Raw genomic sequence first — 14232 nt, forward strand, 5'->3', positions numbered from 1 at the left:
GTGACGTGAGACCCACAGCAATGTGGTTGACTCTTTAATGCCCCCTGAAATGGCTTAGCAAGCCACTCAGTTGTGTGAAACCGCTAAAAAATTTCAAAGGAATGAAACCGGGTGGACCACCCGACATCGACCTAGGCAATGGAAACAACAGGCAGCAAACTCAGCCGTTTCAACCCTGCAAAATTCTTCTTACTAACATCTGGGGGCTAGTGCCAAAACTGAGATGGCTGTCTCACAGACTAGTCAAGCAACAGCCTGACACAGTCATAATCACAGAATCATATCTTATAGATGATGTCCCAGACACCACTATCAACATCCCTGGGTATGTCTGTCCCACCGACAGGACAGGCCCAGCAGAGGTGGCGGCAAAGTGGTATACAGTCAGGAGGGAGTTGCCCTGGAAGTCCTCAACATCAACGCCAGACACGATGACGTCTCATGGCACCAAGCCAAACATGGACAAGGAAATCTCCTGCTGATTACCACGTACTGTCCTCCCTCAGCTGATGAATCAGTGCTCCTCCATGTTGAACACCACTTGGAGGAAGCACTGAGGGTGGCAAGGGCACAGAATGTACTCTGGTTGGGGGACTTCAATGTCCATCACCAAGAGTGGCTTGGCAGCACCACTATTGACAGAGCTGGTCGAGTCCTAAAGGACATAGCTGCTAGACTGGGTCTATGGCAGATGGCGAGGGGAAAACATATTTGACCTCATCCTCACCAATCTGCCTGCTGCAGATTTATCTGTCCATGACAGTATCTGTAGAAGTGGCCACTGCACAGTGCTTGTGAAGACGAAGTCCTGTCTTCACATTGAAGAATACCCTCCATCATGTTGTGTGGCACTACTACTGTGCTAAATGGGATAGATTTCGAAAAGATCTAGCAGTTCAAGACTGGACATCCATGAGGCGCTGTGGGCCACCAGCAGCAGAATTGTATACAAACACAATTTGTAACCTCAAGGCCCGGCATATCCCCCACTCTACCATTACCATCAAGCCAGGGGATCAAACCTGGTTCAATGAAGGTTGCAGGAGGGCATGCCAGGAGCAGCACCAGGCATACCGAAAAATGAAGTGTCAACCTGGTGAAGCTACAACACAGGACTACTTGCCTGCCAAACAGAAAGTGAAAGACAGATCCAAGCGATTCTACAACCAACAGATCAGATCAAACCTCTGTAGTCCTGCCACATCCAGCCATGAATGGTGTTGGGCAATTAAACAACTCACTGGAGGAGAGGCTCCACAAATATCCCCATCCTCAATGATGGGGAAGTCCAGCACGTCAGTGCAAGAGATAAGCCTAAAGCATTTGCCATGATCTTCAGCCAGAAATGCCGAGTGGATGATCCATCTCAGCCTCCTCCAGAGGTCACCAGCAACACAGATGCCAGTCTTCAGCCAAATCAATTCACTCCACGTGATATCAAGAAATGGCTGATGGCACCAGGTACTGCAAAGGCTATGGACGCTGACAATATTGCGCCAACAGAACTGAAGGCTTGTGCTCCAGAGCTTGCCATGCCCCTAACCAAGCTGTTCCAGTACAGCTACAACACTGGAATCTACCCAGCAATGTGTAAAATTGCCCAGATATGTCCTGTACACAAAAAGCAGGACAAATCCAATCCAGCCAATTAACACCCCATTGGTCTACTCTCGATCATCAGTGAAGTAATGGAAGGGGTCATCAACAGTGCCATCAAGTGACACTTGCTTAGCAATAAGCTTCTAACTGACACTCAGTTTGGGTTCCACCAGAGCCATTCAGCTCCTGACATCATGATAGCCTTGGTTCAAACACGGAAGACAGCCAAAGAGCTGAACTCCAGAGGTGTGGTGAGAGTGACTGCCCTTGATATCAAGGCAGCATTTGACCGAGTGTGGCATCAAGGAGCCCTAGCAAAAATAGAGTCAATGGGAATAAGGGGGAAAACTCTCCACTGGTTGGAGTCATACCTAGCGCAAATGAAGGTGGTTGTGGCTGTTGGAGGTCAGTCATTTCAGCTCCAGGACATCACTGCAGGAGTTCCTCAGGGTAGTGTCCGAGGCCCAACCATCATCAGCTGCTTCATCAATGACCTTCCTTCCATCATAAGGTCAGGAGTGGGGATGTTTGCTGATGATTGCACAATGTTCAATACCTTTTGCGACTCCTCAGATACAGAAGCAGTCCATGTCCAAATTCAGCAAGACCTGGACAATGCCCAGGCTTGGGCTGACAAGTGGCAAGTAATACTCATGCCACACAAGTACCAGGCAAGGATCATCTCCAACAAGAGAGGATCTAACCATCACCCCTTTACATTCAATGGCATTACTATCACTGAATCACCCCCTATCAACATCCTGAGGGGGGGTTACCATTCACCAAAAAGTGAACTGGACTAGCCATATAAATACCGTGGCTACAAGAACAGGTCAAAGGTTAAGAATCCTGTGGCAAGTAACTCACCTCCTAACTCCCCAAAGCCTGTCCACCATCTACAAGATACAAGTCAGAAGTATAAGGAGTATGCCTGGATAAGTGCAGCTCCAACAACACTCAAGAAGCTTGACGCCATCCAGGACAAAGCAGCCCAACGATTGGCACCACATCTACAAATGTTCACTCCCTCTGCTGCCACTGTATGTTGGTGGTAGTGTATACCATCTACAAGATGCATTGCAGAAACACACCAAGGCTCCTTAGCAGCACCTTCCAAACCCACGACCTCTACCATCTAGAAGGACAAGGGCAGCGAATACATGGGAACACCAACACCTGCAAGTTCCCTTCCAAGCCACTCACCATCCTGACTTGGAAAAATATTGCCATTCCTTCATTGTGACAGGTCAAAATCCTGGAACTCCCTCCCTAACGGACCTGTGGGTGTACCTACACCACATGGGCTGCAGCTGTTCAACAAGGAAGCTCACCATCACCTTCTCAAGGGCAATTAGGGATGGGCAATAAATACTGGCCTAGCCAGCAAAACCCACATCCCTTGAATTAATTTAAAAAAATTATATAACATTACAACTTCAAATTCACACCATCACGGTTTTCATTACCATTTAATGCTTGTGGTTTCTGAAATTTTTTTGAAAAGTCAACAAAACCTTTTCTCATCAGCAGATGGCTCTGCTGTACTGCACAACACATTTTCAAAAGCTTCCTCATAACATACGAGCATACAAAATAAGAGCAGAAGCAGGCCATTCAGCCCCTCGAGTCTGCTCCACCATTCAATAAGATCATGGCTGATCAATTTGTATTTCTAAATCCACATTCCCATTTAAATCCAATAACCTTCAATTTCCTTGCCTAGCAAGAATTTATCTACCTCCGCCTTAAAAGATATTCAATGATCCTGCCTCCACTGCCTTCGGAGGCAGAGTTCCAAAGTTGCACAACCCTCAGAAAAGATTTTCCTCATTTCTGTCCTAAAAGGGCAACCCCTAATTTCAACACAGTGCACCCTAGTTCTGGACTCACCCACAAGACGAAACATCATTTCCACATCCACCTTTCCAAAACAGTTCAGGACCTTATATACTTTACTCAAGTCACCGCTCACTCTTCTAAACTCCATTGCAAACAAGCCCAACCTGTCCAACCTTTCCTCATAAGGCAACCCACTCATTCCAGGTATCAGTCCAGTAAACCTCTGAACTGTTTCTAATGCATTTACATCCTTCCTTAAATAAGGAGGCCAAAACTGCACAAAGTATTCAAGATGTGATCTCACCAATGCTATATATAGCTAAAGCATAACATCCTTACTTTTATGTTCAATTCCTCTAATAAAGGATAGCATTCCATTAGCTTTCTTAATTGCTTGCTGTATCTGCATGCTAACTTTTTGTGACTCATGCGCTAGAACACCTAGATCCTGCTGCACCTCAGAATTCTGCAGTTGTTCTTTCTAAGTAATCCTCTGCTTTTTTATTCTTCCTGCCAGAGTGAACAACTTCACATTTTCCTACATTATACTCCACCTGCCAGATTTTTGCCTACTCACTCAATCTATCTATATCCTTCAGCAACCTCATGTCCTCTTCACAACATTCTTTCCTACCTATCTTTGTGTCAACTGCAAAAACTACCATGCCTTCGCTCCCCTCATCTAAATCATTGATATAAATTGTAAGTTGAGGCCCCAGCACAGACCCCAGCGGGACTTCACTCGTTACATCCTGCCAATCAAAAAATGACCCAGTTATGCATACTCTTTCTGCCAGCCAGCCAATCTTCTATCTTTGCTAATATGTTACCCCCTACACCATGAGCTTTTATTTTCCACAATAACCTATGATATGGCACATTATCAAAAGCCTTCTGGAGATACAAGTGCAGAACATCTAGGCTCCCCTTTATCTATGGCGCAAGTTACTCCTTCAAAGAACTCCAATAAATTTGATAAACATGATTTTCATTTCACAAAACCATGCCGGCTCTTCCTAATTACCTTGAGTTTTTCTAAGTGCCCAGCTTTACCTCCTTAATGATCAAATCTAGCACCTTCCCCATGACAGACATCAAGCTAACTGGCCTATAGTTTCCTGTTTTCTGCCTCCCTCCATTCTTGAATAGGGGGGTAATATTTGCTACTTTCCATGTGAACCTTATTATAGAAATATTACTGTGACCATATTATAGAAAGAATATAGAGACATGGGAGAGAGTGCAAAAAAGATTTACAAGGATGATAGTAGGACTTGGAAGATATATTTATCAGCCTGGAGCTCTTTACTCTAGAAAGAAAAACTGCAGAATAATCTGATAGAGACCTTTAAAATTGTGAAAGGGTTTGATAGGGTAGATACACAAAGATGTTTCCACTAATGGAAGAGACCAGAAAATAGAGGCCATGACTATAAGATAGTCATTAATACACCCAACTGGGAATTCAAGAGAAAATTATATATACCAAAAGAGAATGGTTAGAATGTGGAACTTGCGACTTCATGAAGTAGTTGAGGCAAGCAGCATAGATGCATTTAAGGGATACTTGATAAGCACACGAGGGAGAAAGGAATGGAAAGTTATGCTGATAAGGTTGGTTGAAAAGCTGTGGGAGAAAGCTTATTTGGAGCATAAACACCAGCAGAGAGCAGCTGAGTCAAGTAGCCTCTATGTTGTAGATTCTGTACAATTTTATGTAATAATGCTGAAAAATGAATCTCAAGATCATAGTAATTTCTCTCCTTCTTCCCAACCAGTATTGTCATTCAGTTTATTTTCTGTTCAAGTAGCAATATGGAATAGGGAAGTGCATTAATGTAATCCTTATCATACTCTTTAATTCATCACCATAAATTGGTCCCCTTATTATAGTTCAGCGTACTCTCTCCAGATACAAATCAAATTGAGAAGGAAAAAAGGTCCATAATGATACTGACTATTTCCCCCCCCATAGTATGATAATTTCACAGGTGTAGTACCAAACACTATATTTTACTGCACTCAAAATGCCCAGCACAAGGCCTTTGGAAAGAGGACATTACCCTTCCTGCCAATGTTGTGACCAAAGTAAATCAAATTGCACTATGTTTAGGATGTTAATAGCCCACTTTTGCTAGGCAGGGGACCCGAAAATCTCCTCCAATTGCTTTCCTTGAAGTCCAATGTTGGCATTAGCAGACAATATCCATAACTACTCTTCTAAAAAGTTTCTGATCTTTTTAATGCTCAATGTTATAGGCTGTAGCCCGTCACTAAGGTTTATCAATAAGGAAGAGAAACTTACAATGTAACAGGTGGATTGTCCCAGGAACGATCAGCTTCCAGCACCTCTTCAGTACCAGGACTGCCATGATTCTGTTGTGGGCTGGTCATATGCTGCGAAAGCATCTCAAGAGCATGTTCTGCCTTCTGGATTAGTAAATCAATGTGCTCATCTGAACAGGGAGGAGAGCAGGAGATTCCTTAAGGATAGTCTATTTTTCAGAGATTGCATTCCAGTACTATCCTGCGCAACCACATTAAGGCCCCATTCCAATAAGAACAAAAGAAACAGAAACAAGAGAAGGCCATACTGCCCCTTGAGCCTGCTTCACTATTCAATAAGATCATGGCTGATCTTTGACCTCAGATCCACTATCCCGCTTGATCCCCAGATCCTGTGGCTAAAGCTGTTAATCTCAGCCTTGTACTCAACCCCAGGGTGTCATGGATGCTCCATGCATCCACTAGCTCTGCAGCCAACTTTTCTATAACGCTGGGTGTGGGACATTAAGTCCATGGGATTTGTTGCCTTTTAGCCCATTAGTTTTACTGGTAGTAATATTAATTAATATCGGTAAAGGAAAACCAAGATCCTCACCCTCATTTGCCCCTTGATTTCCTCTATTTTGGTAGGCTTGTGTGCCTTTTACTGTGAAAACAAATACAAAATATTGTTCGACTTCTCTTCCTTTCTATATTCCCCAAGATTTCCCCTGGGCTATTAAGGATTCCTGTTTACTTTTGTTACTCTCTTCCTTTTCAAAGAACAATAGAAGCTCTTACAATCTATTTTCATATTTTTTACTATCACAGATTTGTTGCAATGCAGAAGGGGGGTGGATGGCGTTTGGCCAATTATGTCCACATCACTCTCTGAAGGAGCTGTTCAACTAGTGTCATTCACCCTCCTTCTCCCCGTAACCTATCAATTGGCACAAAGATAGATAGGAAAGTAAGTTATGAAGAGAACATAAGGAGTCTGCAACGGGACATAGACAGCTTAACTGAGTGGCCAAAAATTTGGCAGATGGAGTATAATGTGGGAAAATGTGAACTTATCCACTTTGGCAGGAAGAAGAGAAAAGCAGCATATTATTTAAATGGAGAGAGACTGCAGAACTCTGCGGTACAAAGCAATCTGGGTGTCCTGGTACATGAATCACCAACTTAGTTTGCAGGTACAGCATGAGATTAGGAAAAAAAATGGAATATAAAAGTAGGGATGTTTTTCCACAATTGTAGCGGACATTGGTGAGACCACATCTGGAGTACTGTGTAGTTTTGGTCTCATTATCTAAGAAAGGATAAGAATACATTAGAAGCAGTTCAGAGAATGTTCACTCAACTGATACCTGGGATGGTGGTTTATCTTATGAGGAAAGGTTGGACAGGCTGGGCCTGGAACCATTGGCATTTAGAAGATTGAGGGGAGATCTTAAAGAAACATACAAGATCCTGAGGAGACTTGACAGGGTGGATGCTGAAAGGATGTTGCTCCTGTGGGTGAGACTAGAACTAGAGGACACAGTTTAAAAATAAGGGGTCTCCCATTTAAGACAGGGAGGAGAAGAAACTTTTTCTCTGAGGGTTGTGAGTTGTTGGAACTTTTTCCTAAAATGGTGGAGGCAGGGTCAATGAATATTTTTAAGACAGAGATAGATAGATTCTTGACTAACAAGGAAGTCAAAGGTTATCAGGGGTAAGGGGGGGAACGTGGAGTTCAGGCCACAATCCGATCATCCATGATCTTATTGAATGGTGCAGCAAGCTTGAGGGGCTGAATGGCCTGCTCCTAATTCATATGTTCATATAACCCCACATATTCTTCCTTTTCAAATGATAGTCCAATTCCCTTGTGAATGCATCAGTTGAACCTGCCCCCCCACCATAATCTCAGGTAGTGCATTCCAGACCTTAACCACTCATTGCGTAAAAAAGATTTTCCCCGTTGATTTTGCTTCTTTTGCCAAATACTCTAAATCTGCACCCTCTCATTCTCTGTCCTTTCACAAGTAGGAACAATTCTCTTACCAGCTTACTCTTATTCTCTTGTTTCCCTTTCTTACAATTTTTGATCATTCTTTGCTGGTTTCTAAAGCTCTCCCAATCCTCAGACTAACTTCTATTCTTCACAACTTTAGAAGTCTCTTCATTCAATCTAATACTATCCTTAACTCTCAGACAGCCACAGATGGATCACTTTTCCCGTTGACTTTCTGCTTCTCAATGGAATATTTGTGGAGAATTTTGAATTATTTGTTTAAATGTTTGCCACTGTTATCCCCATACCTTTTAGCCTATTTTCCCAATCAGCCTTAGTCCGCTTGTCCCTCATACCAGTGTAATTGGCTTTATTTGAAGTTTAAGGATCTTGTTCCTATATCAATCACAGTAGATACTGCAGTCTCATCATCTAGATCTCAATTTTTTATGGAATAATAGTTCAAGAAAAAAAAATCTAATTTTCCCCAGTACAGAAGAAAGATGAGACCATGACCCCCTCCAGTTATCTGACTAATTTCACTCCCCCCCCACCACCGCAAACAATTATAGGTCTGAATAAAGGGAACAGTGATTGATATACACCCAAAATGTTGCACTTTTTCGGCACTTTTTAAAAAAAATCACCAGTTCAGATTTCCAGCATTTGTGCTTTTCCTTTTGTATTTTACCCATTCAGGTAATTTCTTCAATCTAAGGGACCATTACAAATGAGGTTACAGGTAAATAAAAAGAACCTGAACCAAATCTAAACTGCTATCAGTCCTACTATCCACCAAGGAAACAGTATGGGCGCCCACAGCTTTGGGACAATACGATTATTCCTCCTTCCAGTACTGAAGGCTCTGACTGGTGAACAGTTCCACAACCAATTGCTTGCCCTCTGGTAACGCCCAAGTGACCACTATTCATGTGCGAATGATGTACAGTGAGTATTGACGCAATATTTGACTTAGGGGTATCATATACAAAATTGACCTCCTGCCTTGGATGTTCACAAAAGTGCACTTTCCAGTGGGGATCTCGGATTGGCAGTCAGCAGCAGGCATGACTGATTCTAACATGCAACACCCACAACACACTACACCCACCCAACCTCTGAGGGTGCCAATGGCCAATTGCAGTGCCTCAGCAGATGCCCAACCAACTCGGTGCAGGCCTGGGATTCTCTGGTTTATAAAGGTTAACCTAATACGGATTGACTATGTGGAGCTTACAGTTCTTTTAAAAATACTATGCAGTGCTAATTTTGAGTAAGTGCAAATGTGTAAGTCCTGCTGAATCTGAGTGTTTTTGTAAAGTTTTAACTGAAATTCTAAGTTCATAAAAAGTGACTGACTGGTCAAACTGCTTGATTTAACACCCACAGCTGATCAGTTAGGCACTTAAACTCAAGAGTTTTTTGCTTTGAGTGCCTCCCCCAGTTGTTCTTGTGTAGAATTAGGAGTACATGGCATGAACACAGTGCGATAGTTAAGAGCGCCATCGCACAAATTAATGGTGCAGGCTCCAATAATATTAAACTGTGTGAGGTATTCACCAGAAGTTAGTGATCAACAACTGTCAATCAAGTGGGAAGAAACAAAGACTGCAGAGCTCATTAAAGGTGTACTTCACAGTCTAAATTATGCCAACAGACAAATTATTGCGACACAAGAGCAGAGCACTGCTGAAGCTGGAAGTCTGAAATTAAAAATGGAAACATTAATGCTGTTTCTCTCTCCATAGATGCTGTCAGACCTGAGTATTTCCAGCATTTTGTTTATATTTTAAATTATTTTGATATGTCAGTTAATTTGCCATCTGATCAAAGGAGTGACATGTCCTCATAATGCCATCCAAGTAACAGACTGAACACCAGGATAATACAACTGCTACCTACTGCCTGTTGTAAAAGAGCAATGCCAACTTTGCCAAACAAGTAGTATAATTCTACAAACCAAATTTTACAATTATGTTACATTAAGCTAAGCCCAGCTAAGGCTACCTTACTTTTCTCCTTTGTTAAGCACCTTATGCAAAAGATGCTATATAAATGTAAGTTGCTGGTCTGTAGCCAAGTTTCCCTAAGCCTTCGATTTTAGCAAATGTATTATCCTTGCATTCACAGAAGCTGTAAGCCAGTGATTAATACCCATGTTAATGGCTCCACTGTGTTTTTAAATTCAGTCAGTTTATATAAAGCGACTCCAGAGTCAAATCAAGCTCGCCAAAATAATCCAAAATGTAAACCATTCATTTCTCTTCCATTTGGCACATGATTTGTTACAACCAAGTAAAAATCGAAAAAGAGATATGCTAGAAAATCTGAAATAAAAACAAAATTCTGGAAATAGGTCAGTTCAGTCAGCATCTGTCAAGTGGAAAGACAAATTATGATATTTTGGGTGTGTGACCTAAATGAGACTGAAGTCAACAAGCATTTTAAAAAGGTTGGAAGGATATAAAAAAAGAGGGGAAGGAACCAGCACATGCACACACTGTTTTAATGTCTGTTTTAAGTTTATGGCAACGCTAATGATTTTTATATCACCCTTTTTTTATTAGGTTATCTATAGTTTTCATATAATACAGAAATTAGTCAAATGGTTGAGAGTGAGGATGAAAGCTGTAGATATCAGTGGGCTGGCTGGTCCGGTAGGCAGAAAAGCAGCAAAAAGGATTTAATCCAATGAAGTGCAAGGTAATGTGTTCGGGGAGAACAAATAAGGCAAGGGAATACACATGGTAGAATACTGAGAATTGTAGAGACCTTGAAGTGCATATCCACAAATCCATGAAGGTAGCAAGACTTGCAGATAATGTGGCTGAGCAGGTATATGTAATATTCTCTCTTTTTTTTAAGCCAAGACACAAAATAAAAGATCGGGGACGTTAGTTAGGCCACAGCTGTAGTACTGTGTACAGCTCTGGTCACTGCAGCACAAGATGGGTGTGATTGCACAAGGCAGGGTACAAAGCAGATTTACAATGATGTTGAGAGGACTGTAGAATTTTAGCTATTAGGAATGATTGGATAGGCTGGCATTTTCTTTGGGACAAATGAGACCGAGGGAAGATTTAATTGAGATGTATAAAATTATGAGGAGCCTAGATAAAGTAGATAAGAAGGACGCATCTCCTTTAGCAGAGGTTAATAACCAAGGCATAGATTTAAAATAATTGGAAAAAGGGTTAGAGAGGAATAGAGGAAAAATTATTTTCACTTCAAGGGTTGTGGGGGGGTCTGGAACTCACTTTTGAAAGGATGATAGAGACAGAAATCCTCTTGACATTAAAAAACATACTGGACAAGTACTTTAAATATTGTAACCTACAGAGCTACGGACCAAGGCCTGGAAAGAGGGATTAGGCTGGATCGATTTGTGCTGTAAATATTCTATTTCTATACCATGTTCCAAAATACCAAAAAGTTAAAGTCAAAAACGCTGAATGGAATTTTGTATTCCATCAAAGCAAGCTTATGTGATGGTAAGTCCAGAGAGGTACTACCTTTGCACATCAATCTCTGTTTACATTAATTTATTTAAGTGGTGAGTTCCTAGGTGGACCTTTGTTCCCACACCACACCTTACCATACCTCTGAATGATTTACTGCAGTGAGAATCTTCCACTTCTTCTGTATTATAGTGAGCAAACCGAGCAGTATGCAGAGGTGTTCCTCTTAAAGTGCCACTAATGCCACACACTGTATGTTTATGAAATGCTGAATCCCTCTCTAAATATTTGGCAAAGTGCTTATGTTTTGGTGTATATCTAGCAGAACTAGAGTATAGTCTGGAGTCTGTGAGGCCAGTTCCATATTGAGTTGATAACAGATACTCCCTTCCATTCAATTCTTCTTGATCACATGAATCTGAGCCCAGGTCACAGTCTTGAAGCCAGCCCGGGTATTTCAGTTCAGGGATGCTAGTTATCCCAGAGACATCAAGCTCTGATTTTTGGCTGGTTAACCATCTGGGATAATTATACTGAGAAATGGAGTCATGAATATACTTTCCAAATCTGCAGTCATCCACTGGAAGGGATGGTGGAACGGAGCAAGTCATGTATTTATCTTTCTCTCGCGACACCGTTTCTAGATGCGAGAATCGAGATTGTTTGAAGCCAACAGTTCGGTTTAATGGACTATAACCAGCTTTCCCACAAAGCAATGCAAAGCTGTCATCTCTTTTGTGATGCAAATCCTCAGAATATTCCTGAGAGGTCTTTGGAGCATACTTTGTAAATGCGTATGAAGAGCTATGGTTGAAGTGGCTTCCTAAATGCTGTTGAGTCTGTGTCGAGCACTGCAGCACAGAGGACCGAGTCAGTGGTAAGGAACCATCCGGCGGCATACCCAAAAGGTCATCAGTTGTGAGGCTTGCAAGATCTGGATCACTGGCTATCCGTCTCCTCAAAGGCCGGCTAGGGAAACCCAAATCCTTGAAGGAATGTCGCTCTCTGAAAACTAAAAGACAAATCAGGGATTTAATAACGTGTATTTTTTTCCCCTTGGTAACTCAGTGAATAAACATAATGTTCCGTTTTGGAACCAAGTCATACAGAATAGAATGGTCCAGGTATGGTCCCCAGTCAGTACTGAGTTAGATAATGGTGACTGACATGGCAGTATAGGCAAATCTTGGGCGTGGGGTGGGGAGACGGTCGGGGGAAATAGGGCTGACAAATTTCAGCCAGGGTTCCTGTTGCTGCTCAATACCCAATAGCCCCTGCTTGGGCCTCAGCATGTGTAGACATTAGATGAACAGAATCAGGTTGACTTATAACCCAGGCATTTGTATAGCTGCCAGAGCACACTAGCTTAAGCGTACAGATGAAGAATGAACATTTGGTCAGGGTACTGAAGGTTGTTGATTGTCATGGAACTGCACCCAGATATAAGTCAATACCTTCAGGAGAGGAAAGGAGAAAATGAAAAAAAACCAAATGACCACATATTAACTTGGGTGGTGATGGACTAGATTTCTTGAAATACAAACAAAAAATAAATAATACTTAAATTTTGGGTTTGTACAATATGAGGGTGTCTTTAAAAATGAGAAGAATGCCCAAAATAATTCATCTTATACTTAGAATAAAACTTGGCTACATTTAATAACAGTAACAGTTACCCTCCCAGCTGATAGATTTTTAACTTTCTAAGATCAGTCAAATAAGCAAAAAACCAGTGTGCAAACTTAACCCAAGTGGACTGACACAAGATTTTAAAATTGCGACTTTATAAAATATACAAATGTGCCACAAATAAATAAGCTAGAAAGAATACATTTCCAATCTGCTTTACATTTCCCTCCAGCACATGTGAACGCACAAGAATGCATTTGCTATAATATGCATTGGGGTGCCCTGAGGTTGTGAAAGGCACTATATAAATCCAAGTTCTTTCTTTCATATATTGACAAAAAAAGACAGTGAAAATAAAACAGCAACCTGTCTTCGAGGAAATAGGAAAAGATCACAAACTATGTCCCACTTTTAAGTTACGGTCACAAATTACAACTTTCATTACAAGCATCCTCATATTAGCGGTCATAGAATTGGCAACAAAAATTAAGAGATAAACTGGAAGAATCAAAGTCCACGTTTAACCATAAAAAATAGAATGGACATAAATCGACATGTAAAAGAGAGTTAAAAGCAATCAAGGGCTAAATGGTATGCTAGTGACCTCTACAGACCAGGTAAGTCCCATTCATTTTTCCATGTTAGCTGAACAGAACCACAGCTGCAGTAGTTTGACAAAAAATAATTTCCATTTCCTTCAGCTGGAGTGGGGAAGCAATTAGCTAGGGCACTGCCTAGCAACCCATGTTGGATGGTGCACAACAGTGTACAGGAAGGGAGTTGCCTGTATAGGCCACATGGTAAAATAGCCTAAACCCAAAAAAAATACTGCAGGCGCTGGAAGTCCAAAACAGACAGAAAATGCTGGAAGTACTGAGCAGGTCTGGCAGCATCTGTGGAGAGAGAAACAGGGTCAATCTTTCAGGCCCGGGGTTACATATGAAGTAGGGGCAGGAGTGGACCCCTTGAGTCTGCTCCGCCATTTGATAAGATCACGGCTGATTTGATTGTGGCCTCAACTCCACTTTCCTGTCTACCTCTTATATCCTTTGATTCCCTCGTCAACCAAGAGTCTATCTAACTCAGCTTTCAAAATATTCAATTATCCAGCCACTGCTCTCTAGGGGAGAGAATTCCACAGACTAACGACCCTCTTGAGAGAAAAAAAAAATCTCCTCATCCCTGTCTTAAATGGGAGACCCCCTCTCAGCACAGAGACGCTCTGTTTTTCTCTCTATGTTTCTCTCTCCACAAACATTACAGACTTGAGCACTTTCAGTGTTTTCTGTTTTCGCTTATAGTATAAAAAGCCTACTTTTTGCTCTCAAAAGTGAGTGAGGTACTGGTGGGTGACAGACATCTCCTCCCCACAAAACCACACTCCTGCAAGCGTCAGCATCTCCAGGGGAGGTTGTCCCTTCAAAAATGATAAAAAAACAAAAG

At 41.8% G+C, this 14232-nt stretch overlaps 1 protein-coding gene across 3 annotated transcripts in view; it reads right to left on the reverse strand.

Annotated features, from left to right (window-relative positions):
* The window catches only part of c1h18orf54 (chromosome 1 C18orf54 homolog), a 61271-nt gene that overhangs the window by 37663 nt on the left and 9376 nt on the right, over positions 1 to 14232 (reverse strand). For all 3 annotated transcript variants that reach the window (XR_005943544.1, XM_041191828.1, XM_041191837.1), the window contains 2 exons: positions 11303 to 12172; positions 5744 to 5894 (listed from right to left, as the gene is read on the reverse strand). Coding sequence is in view for 2 of the 3 variants with exons in the window: in XM_041191828.1 (XP_041047762.1) it covers positions 5744 to 5894; positions 11303 to 12172 (1021 nt within the window). In the remaining variant the exon portion in view is untranslated. The remainder of the gene's footprint in view (positions 1 to 5743; positions 5895 to 11302; positions 12173 to 14232) is intronic.

The sequence above is a fragment of the Carcharodon carcharias genome, chromosome 1 (genome assembly GCF_017639515.1).
Source record: "Carcharodon carcharias isolate sCarCar2 chromosome 1, sCarCar2.pri, whole genome shotgun sequence".
NCBI classification, from domain to species: Eukaryota; Metazoa; Chordata; class Chondrichthyes; order Lamniformes; family Lamnidae; genus Carcharodon; species Carcharodon carcharias.